The 21,677-nt window shown below is 41.8% G+C and overlaps 1 protein-coding gene across 2 annotated transcripts in view; it reads right to left on the bottom strand.

Moving 5' to 3' along the window:
* The window catches only part of Med13l (mediator complex subunit 13 like), a 243,548-nt gene extending 222,040 nt beyond the window's left edge, over positions 1-21,508 (bottom strand). For both annotated transcript variants that reach the window (XM_005344347.2, XM_013349494.2), the window contains exon 1: positions 21,379-21,508. In XM_005344347.2, the coding sequence (XP_005344404.1) occupies positions 21,379-21,450 (72 nt within the window). In that variant the 5' untranslated portion in view covers positions 21,451-21,508. The remainder of the gene's footprint in view (positions 1-21,378) is intronic.
* Positions 21,509-21,677: the final 169 nt, after the last annotated feature.

The following is a 21,677-nucleotide window of genomic DNA, read 5'->3' as shown; positions in this document are numbered from 1 at the left end:
ACCTTACTAGAAATGGATGGAGGTGGGGGTTCCTTGGACTTCCCACAGGGCAGGGAACCCTGATTGCTCTTTGGGCTGAGGAGGGAGGGGGACTTGATTGGGGGAAGGGGAGGGAAATGGGAGGCGGTGGCGGGGAAGAGACAGAAATCTTTAATAAATAAATAAATTAAAAAAAAAGACTGGGTTTCTCTTTGTAGCCCCAATTGTCCTAGAATCCACTCTAAAGACCAGGATGGCCTTGAACTCAGAGAGCCGCCTGCCTCTGCCTCCTGAACCCCGGGATTAAAGGTGTTTACCACCATGCCTAACTAAAATAAACTTTTTGAAAACGATGAATGAAAATTCTTAAAAGCTGGCTAAGAAAGACATTACATGGGAGAAAACAAAAATAATATTAAATGCAGATAAATCATAAGTCATGCAATCTGGAGGCTAGGATTATGGCTCAGTTATAAGAGATTGTGAACTGGGCGAGGCACTGAAATCTATTCCCAGTAGAAAAGGGTGGGGGAGAAAGACACACTAAAAGAGAGAAAATAATCAAATTCTGCAAGTCTGTGATTCTAGATTAAGAAACATACATATATTCTATATATTCTAATATATCTATATATATATATATATATGTATAAGTATATATTCTATAATTCTAGATTGAGATATATAGATATAGGTATCTATTTACAGGCATAGATAAATCCCCTTAAAAATGAAAGTAAATGGAGCCAGGCATAGTGACAAACACCTTTAATCCCAGTACTGTGCAGAGGCAGGTGGACCTCCGGCCAACAGTACCTAGTGAGACCTTGTCTCCCAAAAAAAAAAGTGAATGTGATGCTTTTGTGGTTAAAAGTACAGACTGCTCCTACAGGGAAGGGGCCCAGGCTTAGCTCTCAGCACTCAAAATTCTGTAACTGCAGCCCCAGGAGATCCAACGCCCTCTTCTCACCTCCGTGGACACCTGTACTCACATGCACATACTCTTCACAAGGTACACACTCATACACATAATTGAAATATAAATAAAACATTTTAATGAAGGCAAAATACTGAGTAATTTTTTGATGAACAAAGTTTAATATGGCTACTCTAGAATAAATACATTTTTCAAAAGTTCTTCAGATTAAAAAAAGATAGAAACATCCAATACCAGAAAAACACATACATCAATTCATAAATTAAAAACAATAAACATAAAAATAGTAAAATGATAGGAAAATAAATATTCAACTAAAGAGAGCTTTAGTTCTTTAAATAACATGAAAAGTGACTCCAAGTGAGTGATCATTTAAAGAAGGAAATAAAATGTCAGTTCCTGCCTGGAGTGGTGACACATGCCTACAAGCCCAACACTAGGAGAAGACAGGAGGAGACCATGTCCAAAGTCATCCTGGGTCACACAGTGAGATCAAGCTAAGCCAGGTCTACCTAGAGATTACTTGTCTCAAAATAACAAAGTTACCACTTCAAGAAGAAATAAAAACCTCAATTGACTCAGCATCTAACAGAGCTAGGCGGGAAGTAAAGGGCTGAGAGAGAAGTGCAGATGGGAGGAGACTATAATGGTCTTGCCTCAGCAACAAAACAGGAGACGGAAAGTCACTATGAAGAGTTGTGAGCAGAGCTGGTAACCAACAAAGCTGAACTGACATTTCTAAGACATTTTACCACCAACACCAAAACACACTAGTTTTCAAATGACAGGGAGCATTCACCCAGAAGAACCATATGCTGAACCAAACACACACTAGTATGTTGTTAAGAATTAAAATCTCTTAACAAAATTAATTAGTAATTAAGAACAACAACACAGGGGCTGGAAAGATGGCCCGGTGGTCAAGAGCACTAGCTGCTCTTCCAGAGGACCCAAGTTCAATTCCCAGCACCCACACACAGCAGCTCACAAATGTCTGTAACCCCAGTTTCTGGGGATCTGACACCTTTACACCAATGCTCCTAAAATAAAGTTAAGTAAATTTTAAAAACAACAACAACAACACAAAAATCTGGACCTCCTCTACTCCCTGTAAAGATCTGAACTTAAACTTCTAAATGGCACAGAACCCTTTGAACTGATGGCTGATTCTAATACATCAAGTGTGTGAGATAGAATTAGAGTATCAGAAGAGAACGCTAACTGTAACTACCCGCCCTAGAAAGGTACACACAGAATCATGACTCTAAGCTTCTACCACTAGAACTTACAGAGAGATACGTTAAGCAGAGTAAATAGAAGGGAATAACGTCAAAAAGTAAGAAATATAAAGAGCATCCAAATTCTATTGGTTATGGCTCTACGGGTTGATGGGGGAGAGGGACTTGATGGGGGGGAGGAGGCGGAAATCTTCAATAAATAAATAAATTAAAAAAATAAACAAACAAGCAAATAAATAAATAAATTTAGCAGCAAAACATTCCAAATAAAACGTTGCATAAGAGGCATGAAATTAAAAAAAAAAAAAGAAATATAAAGAGACTAAAAAGAAACTTAGAAAAACAAAAAGCTGGTTCTTTTAAAAGATTCATGAACCAGACTAAGGTTCTCTAGACCAGTGTGGTTCTCATGCTGTGAGTTCTGAGCCCTTGAGGGGGGGAGGGTCAAATGACCCTTTCACAGGGGTCGCGTAGACCACCAGAAAATGCAGATATTTACATTATGATTTATAACAGCAGCAAAATTACAGTGATGAAGTAGCAACAAAAAAATAACTTTATAGTTGGGGGTCACCAACATGAGGAGCTGTATTAAGGTGGCAGCATCAGGACTGCTGAGGGGCCCTGCATTAGATGAAACCCTGGCTATAAAAAGACAAGCTCCTATACAGAAGAAGTGTATCACCACACAACTGACCACTGAGAAGGCAAGCTAGCTACTGACAACCTTAATGTCAATAAAGACAGCAAGTTAAGTGAACAAGAATCTTGAAAAAATTATCACACATACAGGGTGAGCAGCCTACATATACTAATTAATCGGGTTTTCTACATTTTTTATTATTCTGTGATAACAAAGACCTCTTAAATAGAGCAAAATGAGTATAAATTATGAGAGAAAATAATAAATTACATTCAATATTTGAGATTTATTCTTCAAAGAACACAGCTGAAAAACAAAATGGCAAACAGAGTTGGAAGGAATTATGTGCAATGCTCACAATGGACACAGAACAGGACAGTTCGGGAATCTCTACAATCCAAGAAAACAGTTTTGTTTTTAAATTGGGAAAAAAATGCCAATAAGCAAATCAAAAAATGTATATAAGTGGTATAATATGCACACAAAAATATATCACTCTTCAATAATCATTAATGAATTACAAATTAAAATCAGTTACTGCTACTGTTCTCTAAAAAGGCTAATTTGTAAACATTGTTATTATTGCTATATTACTATTAGCATATGTATGTGTGGGGTGTGTATGAGAGAGAGAGAGATGTGATGTGACATATATGTGTATGGAGATCAGAGGGCAAGTCTTTGGAGTAAGTTACAACCTTCCACCTTTATATGGGTTCCGGGGCTTAAACTCAAGTCATCAGGTTTGGCCGTTGCCCTGCCCCAGCCATGTTGCTGGTCCAGAGACTGTCTAGTATTCTTAACAGCTAAGTGGACTACACGATGCCAGCATGCAGACCAACTACAGGACACGCACAGCTGGGAGGAGGTCAAGTAACATACCATTTTTTTAAATTTGACAGTCCTTTACCAAATGAACCTTCTATTTATTTACAAAAATAAAAACACTCAAGTTAGCATGTCAATTTTCATATCCTCAATAAATAAATGCATAATACAAACTGTGGTATATTCATTCCAGCAACTATTCAAAGAGGAAAAAAAAGACTGGTGTGCTTAAACCATAGAATGAAGACAAAGACTATATACAGTTCCAGTTTCAAAAAAAACTCCAGAAAAGGCAAAATTACTCTCCTGTGACAACAGACGTGTGGTTTAAGGGTGGAGAAACTGGCACTTGGGAGCCCTGGCTGCAAGGGCATGTGGGAGCCTTCTGCAGCACTGAATGCCCTCTGACCTCACACAGAGCGCACTCCTCACATGCACAAGAAACCCTGAGCTGTTCTATAGGTGTGTATGAAAGTACACTCTTTAAATGGGTGTATTTCCTGTAAAAAAAAAAAAAAACCTATCTCAATAAATATGTCCAAAAGTTTATGTGTGGGTACAGTAACAATCCAAGGTACCTGTAAGTCTTGTAATTTACCCCTAGGTCTAACCAAAGATGAGCACTGGCTTCCCCTGTCCACCTCAGCACTTGGGAAGAAGACAAACTTGGGATATACAATAAAGCCATATTTCATTTTTTTAAATTCAGGACTGGGTATTTTCATTTTTTCCTTTGAAACAGGCTCTCCCTATGGTACAGCGGTGTTGAAGGGAGACCACGTCTAGCAACATTTTTTTTTTTATTAAACTTAGCTCAAAGAGAATTATTGTGAAACATGAGGATAAGCTTCCAGTGTGTTTCCACAGTGAGGATTCATTCCCAAGGACAGCAATGTCATTAGTATACACGTTACTTATCCTGAAGAATAAACATGGTCCACGCATATGAACTGCTCCTTCCTTCACACTGCTCAGGGTAAGAATGGACACTCAAGAATCCGTGTTCAGAAGTTTTCTACAGGGACTATCATGATATAGACCCACCATGAAGAACAGAATCTGAATGGTCATCTTGGACCTTATACAACTGGTGACAGACAATGGAGCGGTAAATAGAAAACAGCTCCAAATGTCTACTCCAAGTGTCAAGCTTATAAAAAAGAAATTAGTTCTGCTCATGTCTCTATTCATGTATCTTTAAATAGGCACATGAATGTGTTGCTGGAATAAATCATTTCTGACATGAGTACCTGAGTGATGGGATATTTATTTTAAAAGCTAAAAGACTATAAGTAAGATGCTTCCAGATTATAGTTACACGGGTTTTTACCTTTCTCACCATGAATTAAAACAATTAGCTATCCTAATTTTCCCCTTTCTAGATGATTCCATTCAGAATCAAAGTCTAAGAGGAAAAGACGATTGCTTATCTGTATGAAGCAATCTAAAGCTGCATTATTACTGCATTAATTTCTGATGAAACTTTTTTAAAATGTAAACTGTATTATCACTTCATTTCTCAGGCAAATCTATATGCCCCAGTGATTTCGACCTTCATACTTGTACTGAACGTTGCGGTTTCCATTGTTAATCTTTAAGGGCTCAAAAAAAAAAATAGCCACCAGTAAAGACTGGTGCATCCCAGAAGTCCTGGCAGGACTGGGACATGGAGAGACAGGCTTCAAGAGCTCAGCGCTACCATGTGGCTGACACTTGAGGCTCTTGACTAGACTACGTTTTCTTCTCTGAGCACCGAGTGGGTGAGCGGACTGTGTGCTCTGGCTAGCAGCTGCAGCAGCAAGTCATGATGGCTTCTGTTCAAAAGAGCTCAAGCTGGGGAAAATGAGCAGCAGGGGAGGGTAGCCTTGGATTACAGATTCATTCCCACCTAGTGTAGGTCAGAGACTCGGGGAAGAAAAGGGCCTTCATAGATATTAAACACTTTAAAAAGAAAACTTAAAAAAAAAAAACCTGTATTCCCACACAAATATTTACAAGAAATCCATAATCTCACTGGAAATCAAAAGCCAAAACTTAAAATGTTTGCTCAAGGCCGGGCGATGGTGGCGCATGCCTTTAATCCCAGCACTCGGGAGGCAGAGGCAGGCGGATCTCTGTGAGTTCGAGACCAGCCTGGTCTACAAGAGCTAGTTCCAGGACAGGCTCCAAAACCACAGAGAAACCCTGTCTCGAAAAAGAAAAAAAAAAAAATGTTTGCTCAAAGAGGAAAAAAAACATAAATTGAGCAATTTCCAGGATAGATAAGATAGAAAAATGGGAACTATACACTGTCTATAGAAATGTAAACTGATATATGTTCTTAAAGAGCTCATGGTTGTGTCTATCAAAATCTACTGTTTATTAGTAAAGAAAAATGAAAGTGTCTTAATGTTTCTCATAACTGGTGATTAAGCAAACCGTACATCAACTTAGGAGAAAGGATGTTATTGCTAAACAGAAATAACAGAAAAGGAAAAAGAAACTGTAAACTCCCCCAACACAGAGCAGGAAAGCTCATTACAGGGAAAGACAGTCACCGCCCCTCTCTAATCTTATAGCTACAAATCATCCATCGTCAAGAGAGCACACAGGAACTGGCACAGACTGAATTACAACTGCATCTCTGTGCAGGAGACTATGAAGCTGGGAGGGCAAGCTGTCAGAGAACACAGCATGACTCTACTCACCAACTTGTAGAACACCCCACAGTATGTGTGCGTGGTGACAACAGAAGACTCAAGGTCAGAGCTGCTCTGGGGACACAGCTGGGGTGCTCATGCTGAAAATATACAGCTCGCTACATGTTCCAGTTCATGTGTGACTTCCATGCACTGTTACAATCTAGTACAACAATCTGATTGCGTGAGCAGGCGTACAGAGACATACATAAGAACTGAGGTGGGGGGCCTGGAATAATACAAAGTAAAACTTCTGGTTGATGAGGGAAAAAAGGACCTTTATGGTTTATGTTAGCCACTTCCATACTGCTTGAATCTGAGAATAATTAAGTAATATTCTATTTAATTTATAAAAAAATTACTTTTCCATTAAAATTATAATTATAAAAATTGTAACCACATGGAAAATGTTGGTGGATACAACTGAATAAAGGCTGCTATGTGCGCTGTGGTTACAGTGCAGCAGAGACGCACACCTGCCGAGAAGGCGGTGCTGGAGGAGCCTCAGCTAACGGAGTGACTCAGCTGCACATCATTTTTATAGTTTCAGTTCCTGGAAGTTTTATTTTGTGAAAATATTTTGTATTTCATTAGTACTACCTCTCCTGGAGAGAAATTAAAGAAACATGACAGCTGCAAGAGAACCAACCCTCACTTCCGGGTGGCCAAGGGGGTCTCTCCCCACCTGGGAAGGCTGAGGGAGTTCACAGCCGGCTGACAAGGGCTGGACAGTACATACTGTGCCAGTAAGTGCTCTCGAAACAACTGGAGAGGCCCCACCACACCACGCGCTGCCATGAAAAGCTCCTGCGGTCCCTATGCACATCTCAGGGCTTAACTGAGACAAAGCGCTGCCAAGTCACAGCACAGTGGTAGCAGAGAAGGCTCCAGAGCACAAGGAGGTCAGGTGAGGGCTGTAAAAGGAAGGCAGTAGGGGCCAGCACACAAGCAGGGAAGGAAGGGGGGAGTAGAGAAGTAGGAAGAGAAATTTCCAACTATGTGAGGCAAAACTGACATGGCAAATGTCACTCCAAGTAACTTTACAAAACCCGTACAATCAGAAAGCTAAGTGCTAAACCAAGGCAACAAGAGTAGGAGGCTAGGAGTGAAGATGGAGGGGATCAGAACAAGGAATAGGTACCAGTGCATATCAACTGCTTGCATACCTTACCAACATGCACTTCTCCTTCATCTACTGGGGCCCCAAAGCTCAAGCATCTCCTACCAAAACTACCACGGCCTTCAAGTTAATAGGAAGCCAGTATAGACATCCATAGCAGCTGCACAATGGAAAGATGGACTTGCTTTACCCAGCTTCCCCTGCTCACAGCAGAGGACTGGGTGGCCCAGGCTGAGAGAGGGCCACTGCTGTAAGCATTCTTACCCTCTACTTCCTTTCTTCCTGTCAGGGCTTCTCTGTGCCCACTTCTGATAACTGAATTTTCCTGAGTTCTTCCTCTGCCGAAATAGTCTGACTCACACCTCCACACAACACACTACCACCACCCCTATCCAAGGCCCTACACACCCACCTCCCATCTAGCATCCTCCTTTCCTACCTTCCCTTCCGTCCTTTCTCTTGCCTCATAAATCTTATTGTTTCTGAGGAACAGGCTGCCCATAAGCACTGATGTTACACACACTCTCCTGCATTGAGGGTTGTTCCAATTCAGCGAGGCTTGGGAACGTAGGGTCAGAAAATGCTTCCTGCACCGGTGCTTAAAGCATCAGTCTAAGGAAGCTCCTGACTGCTGCCAACAGCTCCTCCTTGATTTGCATGCACAAGAATGCAAATGGTATAAAACCACAGTTGTTTACCACTTGACCTCTATGAAATTGCTCACCTCACCCTGTCACTTCTACCTCCAAAAATATTACTTAAATCCATTCCCTTTTCTTCATTCCTGCTGGCCCTGCATTTTCTCGTGCCTAGAATCCTCTTAAAAGCCGTCCCTGGGCTGGGGTTATAGTTCAGTAAGACAGTGCCTACATAGCATGTACAAGGTCCTAGTTTAATGCACACCACCACCAAAAAAAAGTCTTTTCCCTCATCATTTTTTTTTTCTCCTCTGCCCACCATGGTGCTTCTGTGTCTCTAAACTCTTCTGACTGCCTTCTGAAACAGGGGGCACTTAGCTCCTTCCTGGGATCCAACTCTTATCCCTTAGTCTTGTCTGCTGCCATCAAGTCAAAAGCAAATATTAAATAGTAAACTTTTTCCAATGAGGCCTACCTAGAACTGCTGTTTTATAGCCAACTGGGATACTATTTATTATACATGTCTGTAGCTGACAAATCTATTCATCAAAACCATACAACATTATCATCAACCATTACAAACAGCTAAATAAAGCTGCAGCACAAAACACGAACACCCAACTGTGTCAATACTAAAATCCAAGGCATTTTTTAAAATAGATGTTAATATTTACCATTCAGTTTCTCACAACTTTCTGGAAATTGTCAAGTCAGCTCCTTTGGTCTTTAACAGTGCAGCATACCTACCTTGTAAGACAGCTGGATAGCATAACTCAGTTACTTTAGCATATAAATGCCTGTCTTAGTGAGCCCCACTCACTGTCATTGTGCACTGTTACAGAGTTTACCACATAAACTACCAACACAAGCCATTTGTCTTAATTTCATTAGAAAAATTTCCCAAATACAAGCAAGCACTTCTACTTCAAATTAAATGTATAAAATTTACTTTAAAAGTCAATTTATTAGCTTTCACAGTCCAAAGCATGAGTGCTCACAAGTATCTACAATGTAACTCAATGTTAAAGGATTCTACAGACAGACTCAAAACTAGGACCATCTGTCATGACAAAGCCCAGACTCACCATCAAAGCACCAATACCAACTATTTTTTTTAGATTTTTTTATATTTATTTATTTATTATATTATGTGTATAGCATTCCTTCCACGAGTGCCTGCAAACCAGAAGGGGGCGCCAGGTCTCATTATAGATGGCTGTAAACCACCATGTGGTTGCTGGGAATTGAACTCAGGACCTCTGGAAGAGCAGTCAGTGCTCTTAACCTCTGAGCCATCTCTCCAGCCCCCAATACCAACAATTTTACTTTGAACATATATCTCAAGTAATTTATACACCATGAATTGAGTCTCTCCCCACTACCACCACCACTCACGCGCGCGCACACACACACACACACACACACACACACGTACATGAGCCCACATGCACACGTATAAATCAGAGGATAATTTTGGGGTCCAGGAGCTGGAACTCAGATCACCAGGTGTGTGCGGCAAGTGTCCTGAGATCTGTACCATTCCAAAGGCCATGAATTGAGTCCTGGGAACCTGACACCGCTCAATCTGTGTAAATGGGTCTACTCTATAGAAACTAACATAACTTGTTTTGAGTGCCTTAAACATTAGTTAAGAACCTGCAATTTGGAATGGTAGGATAAATACATTGTTTAGCTCTATGCTCTGGCATAAACTCTAAATGATAAACTGCTCAGGTGTTACATGAGTTTGGGTTTTTCGTTTTTGTTTTGTTTTGTTTTAATTACTGCCAAAGGCTAACAAGATGGTTCCGTGGGTAAAGTAACTTACTGGCAAGTCTAACAACCTGCATTCAATCCCCAGAAGCATGGCCGAATGAGAGGACTGACTCCCAGTTCTGATCTTCACACACTCACACATGCAGGCACACACACAAAATGGATAAATGTGGTTTTTGTATTTTAAAGTCCCCACCCTTGTTTAGAGTAATTATTATATAACTAAATTTCTTTAAGTATCAATTGTTCTAGGATTACATCACATTTTTATAGGACTTCAATTCCATGTTTTAATACAAAAAATAATTTCAAAAGGAAATGTACACACACCTATCTCTATTGCTTAAAACTGAGAAAATGTTCAAATTGGAGGTGAGGGATTTTGTTTTGTTTTAAACAGGATCTCACCATGCCAGTCTGGCTGCCCTGGATCTAACAGAAGCCCATTGTGACTCTGCCTCCCAGTGGTAAGATTAAAGCCATGCACCACCATGCACTGCATGCACCACCATGCACTGCACATCCTTTATTTCTGAGAGGAATTTTATTATCCCTGTGAGCCCTCTGCCAAGACGTGACTCAATATCCAGGCCAACCACCGCCCACCTCACTGACAGCAAAGGTCACTGTACCATTACTCAGGGTCTGAGAGGACAAAGAATGGGCCTGGAATTGTGTGTGTGCACACACATATGCACGCACGCACACACACACACATGCACAAGCATGCCCCCACACACACGTGGAAACCTGAGGACAGTCCTCAATATGTAAAAGTGCATTGTCTCTTTCCATCTCACCAGTCTGGGAAGGGATTCCTCACTACTAACGCCCACAGCTGCATGCCAATGCTAAAGCCAAGCTCCTCCTGGTGGCTGTGCTCAAGCCCAAGTCACTTATTAAAAGAAATTTTTTTTTAAAAGAAGCACTTGTTAGGATAGCTGTAGTGATGCACACTTTTAATCCCAGCACTTGGGAGACAGAGGCTGGCAAAGCTTTGTGAGTTTGAAGCCAACCTGGTCTATATAATAAGTTCCATGACAGTCACAGATATAGTGAGACCCTGTCTCAAAAACAAACAAATAATAAGAAAAAAAATTAAAAGATTGTTGCAATGAATCACTATAACACAGAAGTACAAACGTTTTAGCTACAATTTAGTAAATTATTTGGGGATCAGTGAGAGGGCTCAGTGAGTACAGTGCTTGCTGCCAAGCCTAGGTCCTGAGTTCAGTCTGCAGGACCTGAAAAGTAAGAAAGAACGATGTCACAACTTGTCCTGTGTCTCCCACACACCTATAGCAACCCTCCCCACTTCTACACACACACAAATAAATGTGATCTTAAAAGGCAGAATTTTGTTTAAGATTTTGTTTGTTCAAAATAAAACATAGTACTCTAACTCCTTGGGCTCAGGGCAAACTCCAGCTGCCGTGAGTCTGCCTTGTCCCCTGCACACTTACTCCTTTCTTATCCTCTCATCCTTTATCTCTAAGAGGCCCCTTCGCGGCCACACCAGCAAGAGTACATCTCCACCTTTTCCTGTCTCTGTTGTTCCTAATCTACAACAAAAGCAAATCTGCCATTGGGGAGCTGCTCTTCCTACTCCCTCGTGAGACCCAGGCTGGCTCATGGCCATCCATCCATCCCCTTGGCTCATGGGGGCATAGATTCCACCCTTACTGTCATCAACCACTAAGCGGTCAGACAGCAAGCCTCACCTGCCACTCAAGGTCCATGACTGCCCTTAAAAACTATGATTACCCTCTTTGTTTACTTTCATGTCAGAGAAAACAAATTTCACTGTCTACCTAAAGCACACAAGCACACACACTCAAGACTTAAATCCACCCACAGCAGCAGGGTCACTCCATGAGAAACAATCGTGATCTACAAACCAGAGTGTGACATGTGCGCAATCTGGAGGAGGGTGGCTCAGACGGCCCAAGAACTCCAATTTGTCTGTGGGTGAGAGCAGTCCTAGAAAGGCTTTTAAACACATATTCAATGTAATACCATTTAACACACTTGCTTTTCCTCAATTCATTTCTCTTAATAGTTTCTATATTGTCTTGGATTATCTCCCATTCTCATTTTGTGTCCCATCTGCTCATTTAAGATTTCACGTCTGTCCAGTTCTGAAATATTTGTCACTTTAGTTGTTAGCACTTTGCACAATGCAGCTCTGTTTCCTTAAAGTTCAGAGCTGAATTATTTCAGGAATCAGAAGATTATTTTAACATCACCGTTTCTTAATCTACACTGGCCTGCCCACACTTCAAATTTTCCACCTAATGAAAATTCCACCTCAGTAAGTTTTGGTGCTTTGTTTTAAAAGGAAGCCAAGAAGCAGGGTCATAAACTAGAGTGTTCTTTCTACATGCCACCTCAGCAAAGTCTCCCAGCAAACTAAAAGATGTGAACTGTATCCCACAGAAGGTCTTTCTCACTCCCCAGGAGCCCTAGCCTAAGCTCCGCCCCTCCCAAGGCCAGTTTAAAGCTCCCTCTGGGTCTGAGGTACAGCATCTGGGAAATTAAATAGTACACATAGGTCTTCCCCACACATCAGACCCTGAGCCCTTTGGTAAGTGCAAGCTAGATTTTAATCATTTCTGATGTGCATTATTCCTAAATGAATTATACATAACCTAAGTTTCTCAAGCACAGCATACAAAAAAATAACATTTCTAAATATTAGCTTATTGGCTATTCTGTCCAATCTCACCCCCAAATCTCTTTTATCTCCTTGGGTCTCAGAAGTCCTCATTTACCACATAAAACAGCAAGCGAAAGGCCTGTCTCTCAGATGGTCTAAGGACAGAAGAGCTACAAGGTAAAGAAACAAAATCTTCTTTCCTGATAACATCACAGAACCTGCCAATGCTCTCAACATGTTAATGAGGTGCCAGCAGGGAGAGCCGTAAGGAGGCGGGGTGCCCGCGCCCTCCTTGTAGAACTGCTGTTCTTTAAGCACGGCCTCTCCATACTTTCAAGCGTTTCAAGCGTCCACCACCAGCAATCCTCCCCTGGGCAGAGAGGAGGGCAGGCCCATTGCCCAAGGCATAGGAGGCCCAGACAAGCTAAGGGAAAGTGCTGCTGGTACTCCCGCTGTGGGACGTCCAGGAGAATGTCAGGAAAAGCAGTGTTCTCTAATGCCAGGCACCAAACGCAGCACAAGGTAGTGGGCACCCAGCATTATCCCTGCAACAGCGCCAGGCAGGGAGGGGTTTTGGTGAAAACAAACCTACAAAGAATCCTGCCTAATATCACACAGGCATTTCAAATTCTATAGTAAACTTACGGCACTCTTCACAGGACCCTTCCTTCAGTGACAGCGGGATGCTCTGAGACACATTGTTAAATGAAAATCAGAAACTGGGCAGGCAGCCTTCAACTACTCTTCAGAGCAGCAAAAGGGAGAACTGGCATGTCAGGCTAATGGTGAGTGGTGTTTAGAAGAACAATGTATTTATGTTTCTAACATTCAGGCCAATCGCAAAACATTAACAGACTTGCTATTAAGGCCAAAGGGCACTCCAGAGCTGCCAAGGGAGTAACCATCAACTACCAAGTAAGAGCCAGGGTCCAAGTTCTAGTCTGGCCAGTTACAGCTCAAAGCAGGTAGGAAATCTAACCGCACTTTAAATTCGCCAGGGGCAAAGCTGGATTCCATGGCTCTCCTCTCAGTCATGGCTCACTTGTGAGGAAGACCAAGAACAGCATGGGCGAGGGCAGAGAGCAGAAGCTCCCTCACCAACAGCCTCCCGGGTGCCTGCTTAGCCGCTGGGGCCTGTGTGGTCGTGTGCTTAAGACCTCCAGGGCACACCCGAAATCCCAGCACACTGGCAGAAGCTACAGAAACTCTCTGAGTCAGCCAGGGAACTGTTTATTAAAACAAATGAGATGTACTCAGAGGACTTTTTACATCCCCTGCCTTCTATATTTCCATTAGGTTCAGAGGTTGTACCCAACCTGATTTGCCTAATTACTAGAAAAAAAATTAAATTCGGCTCAAATTTCCCTGTTCCAGTTCACTGCCTGTTTTACTGGGCTCTTTACTGGGGCTCATGAAAAGTGACTGTGTAACTAAAGGCTGAGCAAAAGCCCCTATACAACCTGTAGAGCAAAAGTAAAGGACTCTTGGTAGGGCCAGACTTAACTTCCAAAGATCACAAAACTGCAGCTCAGCAAGCTCCGATAACTCAGGATCACCAGTCACAGTGCATTCAGCCTCACTAACAAAATTCAGACAACACAACAATCATCTACTAAGTTATCTTACATTTTTTTGGTTTGGGTTTGGGTTTTTTGTTTTTGGTTTTTTTGTTGGTTTTTTTTTTTTTTTCGGTGTGTGTGTTTGAGACAAAGTCTCTCTATGTAGCCTTGGCTATTCTGGAACTCTATATAGACCAGGCTGAACTCAAGTTCACAGACATCCTCTACCTCTCCCTCCTGAGTGGTAGAGTTAAAGGCATGAGGCTCCAGGCCCAACTCAAAAGTCTTTAATGGCATACTTCCAATCAAAACCCAAACAACCCCGAAGACACCTCTGGAATGAAGGGAACTGTCTGACAGCAAGGAATGAGTGCCTAAAGTGCAGCGAGAACAGCAAGATGATTTTGACAGGATCAGTGCCTTGCAAAAACTCATCTGCTTCTCAGAGGTGTATCAAGAATCTGAGCAACTAGTTCTGCCTGTGGAAACCAAGGAAACCTTTAGAGAGGACGCGATACTGAACAGTTTTTACAACTTAACAAGTCTGCTGTGAGGCAACTATAACCCTAGCACTCCTGGGCAGAGGCAGAAGCAGAGGCAGAAAGCCTACCTTGAGTCCCAGGCAAGCGGCAGCCAGAGGATAGCCAGCCCTGTCTCAGAGAATCATCTTCATAAAGTTTCATAAGTATTAGAATCTCAGTTTTAAACATTTCCAATAGTATTATGAAAATCCTGTCCATAATTATCTATTTTATTAGAAATAAATGTTTTCCTCAATTTCAATTTTAAGATCAAATGTCAAATGTCCAATTAATGCAGTGATTTGATACAAATTAAGAATAAATTATAGTCAAAAGATCTAACAGATTTGTATTACATTTACTTGAGTGTGGTGTGTGCGTGCGTGCGTGTGTGTGTGTGTGTACATGTCTCTGTGTCTGGGTGTCAAGAGTATAATTCATAGGAGTTGGCTTTCTCCTCGCACTGTGTGCTCTCTGGGTGTGGAACTTGACAGGGCCTCTAATGAAGACTCAGTAATCTCAGCACTCAAGGGGCTTGGGTGACCCAATTACCCTGAGGAGTTGGAGGCCAGCTGGGTTCTCTGGTTAGTTCCAGGCTAGCCTGGGCTACAAAATGAAGCCCTATCTCAAAAATAACAAAAAAAGAAGAGGGGGGGGGGTGGAGATAAGGAGGACAAGGAGATTATGAAAGAATGGATGAATGAATGATCTAAAATTTCCTTATCAAGTTAAAGCTACAATTTAAGATATACAAAATAATGCCAAAGTGAAATTTTAATATAATAACCAGGAAGTTCCTTTAACAGTAATGGAATTTCACTACCCTGAAAAGATACAAAATGCAGAAAGCTGTATGCTTTACTGTTAAGTAATATAAATACAGCTTTAAGAATATCCTACCACAATTCCCCGAGAATGAAAAAATAAACATTCAGAGACACCAGTGAAGGAACATTTTCCTTGACAAAACTGATTTCTTCCAATTTTCCCTGGAAAGAAAGCAGTCATATTATGGTTTTAGACGGGAATCCAAATACAGTCTAAAAGACACTTCACTAGCTTCAAGGAGACTTGTCCAACAACATCACCAACACATGCACGCAGAGAGAAGGGCTCCCTAGTGATAGCCACCACAGCAGCTAGGAAGGGGTGGTCTCCTCTACTGCTGCCTTAAATACAGTGCTGTACAATGGAGCAGAGGAAAACTTCCCCAAGGAAACAGACTACAGCATTTTAAGAAAATTTCACAACTGTTTTCAATCAACTAAGCAAAGCTAGAAAACCACGCTGATAGACATAAGTGCCTATACTAAAATACTGGGCAAGCATGAGTATTTCACTCATGCAAATGAGTCTGAATTAATAATTCCTCACTTGTGTTAATATTTACCAAGATTAACGAAATATCACCTCCCCTATGTAATGAAGTAAATTCTCTCAACAGAACAAAGCTAACGCCTTCAAATCTTTCAAATAAACAATAGAGGGAGATATAGCATAAAAGGGAATTAGATGAACCTGATCAGAAGGATGTGATCCCTCAATAGGGCAAAGTCAGACATTCCAAGAACACTTAAAAATATTGAGTCTCTAATTCTAAAACTCTAAGCAAGTCCTAAGAGGCAACTGTGTGTTGACTTGTTTTATATTTTCTTGTTTTGGGGGGAGGGGAAAGCTACTCCCATAGGCTAATTTACACTATCTAATTAACTGTCTTTGCAATGTACTGTTAATTCTTTGCAACAACAGAATTATTTCTAAAATGATCAGAGATTCTGGTAAATGGCACCACACACAGTCTACCAGGCACATTGGCATGCAGAGTGTCTTAAAGGACACTAGCAGCAATGTTGGAGAGTCTGCTCTCTGTGCTTCTAAGAAATGATTATAAAGCACCATTTACCAATCACACCTACTATCCAACCACATTCTAATTTTCATGAGCTTTATCTAATCTCTCTCACTGGCTAGCTCCTGTGAAATAAACATATCATCCTCTTTCACGGGAATGCAAATCAGTACTTGTACTAGCTTAAATAACATTATCTTCTCTTGAAAAATAAGTCAAACGCTTCAAAAATATCTAGTCTACCACTGAATCAAACTTTGGTAGCTGAATGAACTATTCATAAAAACATTCAGATAATCTACAGCATGCCTGTGCACACAGATACAGACTTCCATCTCCATTCTGTCTTTATTCATCTCGGAGTATAGAACTCTGAAAATGTTTGATGAATACAATTAGCTCACAATTAACTAGGCTAAATTAGCTAGTGAACAAAGAAAGATCAGTTTTCCATACTAATTAATAAGCCACAACTTTAAGTCAATGATATTTAGAGAAATGCCTTGAGACTTTTTTCAATATAAATCATCTAACATATTCATGACAAAATGACCAGAGCAGGTCAAAGAAATGGTACAAAAGCGTCTGCATACTCAACAAACACTTCCTGTCTTGAACACAAACCTGCCTGCTCTCTTCACAAAGAGAGAGGAATGGAACCAGCCTTCTTTCTCAATGAGCATGCCAAAGCCTTTGGCACATACAGATCTCAGGTACATCATTTCTCTTTAAATTATGAACTCATCACACGTACAAATGGCTCTTTAAAACGGTCCAGTAAACTGCTACAGTATGCCTTAAATTGCTGTCTATTATGTACTTAAAAATATTTACTAGCAATTGGAGGTTAATATGGCAACCATTACCGGGCAGCAATCATTGCCATTAAAAAATATATAAATACTATAATGCCATGTGTCACTAACAACAAATGCTAAACAGAAAACACACTGGCATATTATAAATATTTTCATTAAAGAAAATGAAGCATTATGAAAAAGATGCTTTAAATGTACTTTTATTTTAAATATTAAAACTGCAAACTAGGGTGGAAAAAAAACCACAACTGTGTGCAGAATTGGGACACTTTGAAACCTTAGCAAATCTCCTTTTTCCTTATTTCCATTTGATAGTCCCTCTTATTTCTTTTCTAAGTTTGAAACATCTCAAGTTTTCAACATTTCCAACTACCTTCCTTTTCTGGAGGGGAAAATAATTCTCATAAGACAAAAGGAAATGAGGTCTACAACAATTTCCCCTAAAAGCTTCAAATACAGAATGAATGGTCCTCAGTCGGAAGTTAGTACTAATGTGTATACATGTGTTTTAATTCAGTGCGAATCTGACACCATTACCCTATAGTCAGGGAGATTTTAAGCAAATCAAACGTGAATGTGGAACAAACATTTAAGAACTAAAATTGGCTCCCTTAAGCCCCAGTACCCAGCATACTTAAGTCTAGCCTAAAGGACACAAAGTTACTTTCTTCACATTATCTCAAAAGAAAAACAAAGAGATACACTGGGTATCTGAAAATTATAATGTGTCTTCCCATAGGGTGAGCTTGCAGCCATAGGGTACACTGTTACAGTTTCCAAAAAAGGAAAATAAAGTGCACTTACTGAATTATGAGTGAGTGAATAAACCAGGGGTCACCCAAAAACTTGAAGGGCAGCACTCAAAAACAGTTCGTATTATAAAGATGTAGCAAAGTATGAATTTACTGCCAAGGCTACAAATTTCACAGTTGTGGAGTAAGAAACAGCACCCTGGTCTGCATCAGATGCATCGATGCCTTTCACAGGTTAGGAAAACCCAGGTGGCAAAAGGAAACAAAGTGTAGGAAATAGGACTCCAGGCAGTATCAGAAAACAAACGCAGTAAAAGACTAGACACTAAAATCTTAAGATGCCCTATTGCTCAACCAACTTTTGCTAAGCCATGCTGATGACCTCAGGATAACAAAGTGGCGGGTCACTGTTTCCACACAGCCCTCTCCCAGTTTCCACTTCCATCTACTCTAAGGTGAGCGTGCAGCCACATTTTCTAGAATAACTCTTCTCTGCTCACAAACAAAACTGCGGCCAAAATGTCAAAAGTACAAAACGCTAAGTACCTAGAACTCTTCCCACACAACACATGATTTTGAAAAGGTGATGACTGCCTCCCTTTTGGAATCAACTATGTTCTTTAGGCAATGTATTCTTAACACAGCAGGTTGCTGTCTGTAAATGGTCTTCAGGAAAAGTTCTCAAATTGAAATCAGAAAAAAAAAAGACTATTTGCAATTTGTTTTTTTTTCTTTTAAAAATAAATTTTAGGGCTGTAAAGATGGCCCAGGGGTTAACAGCACTGGCTGCTCTTCTGGAGGACCTAGGTTCAATTCCCAGCACCCACATAACAACTTACAATTACAAAGACTCTGACATCCTCTTGTAGACATACATGCAGGTAAAACATCAATCAATGCACATAATAAAAATAAGGCTTCTTTTTTTTTTTTTTTTTTTTTGGTTTTTCGAGGCAGGGTTTCTATGTGGTTTTGGAGCCTGTCCTGGAACTAGCTCTGTAGACCAGGCTGGTCTCGAACTCACAGAGATCCGCCTGCCTCTGCCTCCCAAGTGCTGGGATTAAAGGTGTGCGCCACCACCGCCCGGCAGGCATTTTTTGAAAGTTAAACAGCATTTATCCATCTCCAGATACCAGGAAATATAAGCATTCTACATTTTTAAACCAATCTAAGCATTTCTGCATTTCCAATGGGTTACCCAAAAAGTTCATTGTACTTTAAATTATATTTAAAAGTCAACTCTTTGGTTTAAAGATGTTTAGAGGAGAAATACCCAGAATGCATCCTTAGGCCAGTAAAAATGAAAGCCCAGAATCTTCAGCAAAAAATTTCAAACATCTCATCTCCACGCTATCACCCCTTAAAGCTCAGAGATAAGAAAAGACCCCACAGTGCAGCTGTGCTCCAATAGTCCTTCATGTGTCCACCCAATTCATCGTGTATAAATTAGCCACATGCACACAAGCCATCACTAGTCAGCATGATGTATGGTAATTTGGGAGCTCTACCAAACTAATACGGGTTGACTTGGTTATTTTAATTACCTGTAAATATGTCAATGTGGTCACCCAGCCGCCAAACAAAACCATTTTAAATACCCCCTAATCAATACGTTTGCTGATCTATGAAAGTCCCTGAACCTAATACTAAATGACAGGCAGAGAAGGGGGGCAGGAAGGCAAAAGCAGTTTATCAAAAGATCAAGGGTAAATTACCACAGTAGCGAAGGGAAGAACCCCAACTTCTAACTGAATCTTAAGACTCAGCGTCTAGATAAACTCAGGGTGAGAAGAAATCAGCCCGCTGTTACACGAGTAGAAGTAGAAATACTATGTCACTAGGTCTTTGTAGGCCAAATGCATGCTTTATTTCTTTATCTGCATGAAAATAAAATGACACTTTCAAAGTTGGCAAGAATTCGTATTTCTCCACTAGTCTCCAAGGGGACAAAAAGCATCTATGCCACCCATAATTAAATGTAACTAATTACGATTTCAACACTAAATTATTTATCCAGTGTAAACAAGGACTGAGATGAAATAAAGCTTCTATATACAGCAGGGGTTCCAGAAAATAATTTGCAATAAATGTATGTTCTCCAAAAGACAGCATCCTCCAAACCCCCCCCCCAAAAAAAATTGGGCACACAACTCTAAATAAGTTCAGTTTTTAAAGCTAAATTAAATAAGCCGTTCAACCAATTTTCCAATTATATTCTACGCTTGAAACATAATTGCCTTACATCTGTTTACAAATCTTTACTCAATATTTAAACAAATTCCTACTCTCTCGGGCACATAGCTCCACTGCGGTAACTCAGGCACAAAGCGCGTATTTAAGGACCACGCACTCCTATTATAAGTCTAAGCGCCAGGTTTAACAACGCGAATGTTTTCAGAGCTAGGTAATACGACCCAATAAAAAGCAAAGATGGCATTTACCACCAAATGTCACTGCCACCGCCAGGAAAGAGTTGCTGGAGCCCTATACATTTTTAATTTCGATGAACCGAGCCGCCGTCGTCGGGTGCCAGGCTTCCAGGAGAACAATTGACACCCTAAATGCTTCGAGATTAAGGCAGGAGATGCACTTCCAAAGCAAAAGTTGTCAATTATCAGAGAGGCGAGAGCGGGAGAGAGGAGAGGCGAAGGCAGATAAAAGCGATGTTATCAAACCGCCCAGCTTGTTGCTCGTGTGTGTGTGTGTGTGTGTGTGTGTGTGTGTGTGTGTGTGTTCCTTGCTAGGGCAGAGAAAACAGTTTTTAAAGGCAGCGGAGAGGAGTTGAGGAGCAGCAGCTTCCTCCACCTTCCGTGGGTTCCGAGCAATGGCTCTCCCGCTCTCCGGCGTAGTAAGCCCCGAGAGGCGGGCGGCTGTCCGTGTTTACAACCGCGCGAGCTTCCGCTGCCAGAGTCCTTTCCCTGACACAATCGCCTTCCATCAACTGTTTTCGGGCGAAATCGCAGATGTCATTGTGGAATTAAAAAAAAAAAAGAAAGAAAAAGAAAGAAAGAAAGAAAGAAAGAAAAGAAAAGAAAAGAAAATTCAGAAGGCAGACGCGGGAGAGCAGACGATCCGGTCGGGGGAAGAGGACGAGCCTGCACATCGCCGGCGCCGGCGGCTGCACAGGCAGAATTCTAAGCCTTCCACATTTCGGGAAGGAGGAGGAAAAAAAAAAAAAGAACCGAGGGGGAAGGGGAGGGGAAGGGGGGTGTGATTGCCACGGAGGTGGGCGCTCCGAGCGCGCCCCGGCGTCCGCAGCGCCCCGACTTCCACACGCACGTCCACGCCGGGCGCCGCGCTAGCCGACGCCGCCAGGGCTCCGGGAGGAGAAAGTTGCGCGGCGGGGAGGTCGCGCCCCCCACCCGGGCCCCCGCCCCACCACTCACCAGCGAGAAGAGGTTGGAGTGACAATCCTCCAGGCTCGCCCCGTTCGCCACCCAGTTCGCCGCGGCGGTCATGGTCCTCCGCGAGCCCGGCCGCCAGAGCGGGGCATGTCGGAGCGGGCCGGGCCGGGCGGCGGCTTGGCGGAGAGCGAAGCGGAGACCCCGGGCACCCCGGGCGAGTTCGAGAGCAAGTACTTCGAGTTCCCTGACGCACCTCTGCGGCAAGCGCGGGGCCTCGGCGCCCGACGTCACGGGGCGCGGCGTGCGTGGGTGCGGCCATGACGTCATGCCCGCGGAGCCCC

Source organism: Microtus ochrogaster, chromosome 2, assembly GCF_000317375.1.
Source record: "Microtus ochrogaster isolate Prairie Vole_2 chromosome 2, MicOch1.0, whole genome shotgun sequence".
NCBI lineage: Eukaryota > Metazoa > Chordata > Mammalia > Rodentia > Cricetidae > Microtus > Microtus ochrogaster.
Note: the sequence above shows the minus strand (reverse complement) of the source record. Positions and strands in the feature narration are given on the sequence as shown.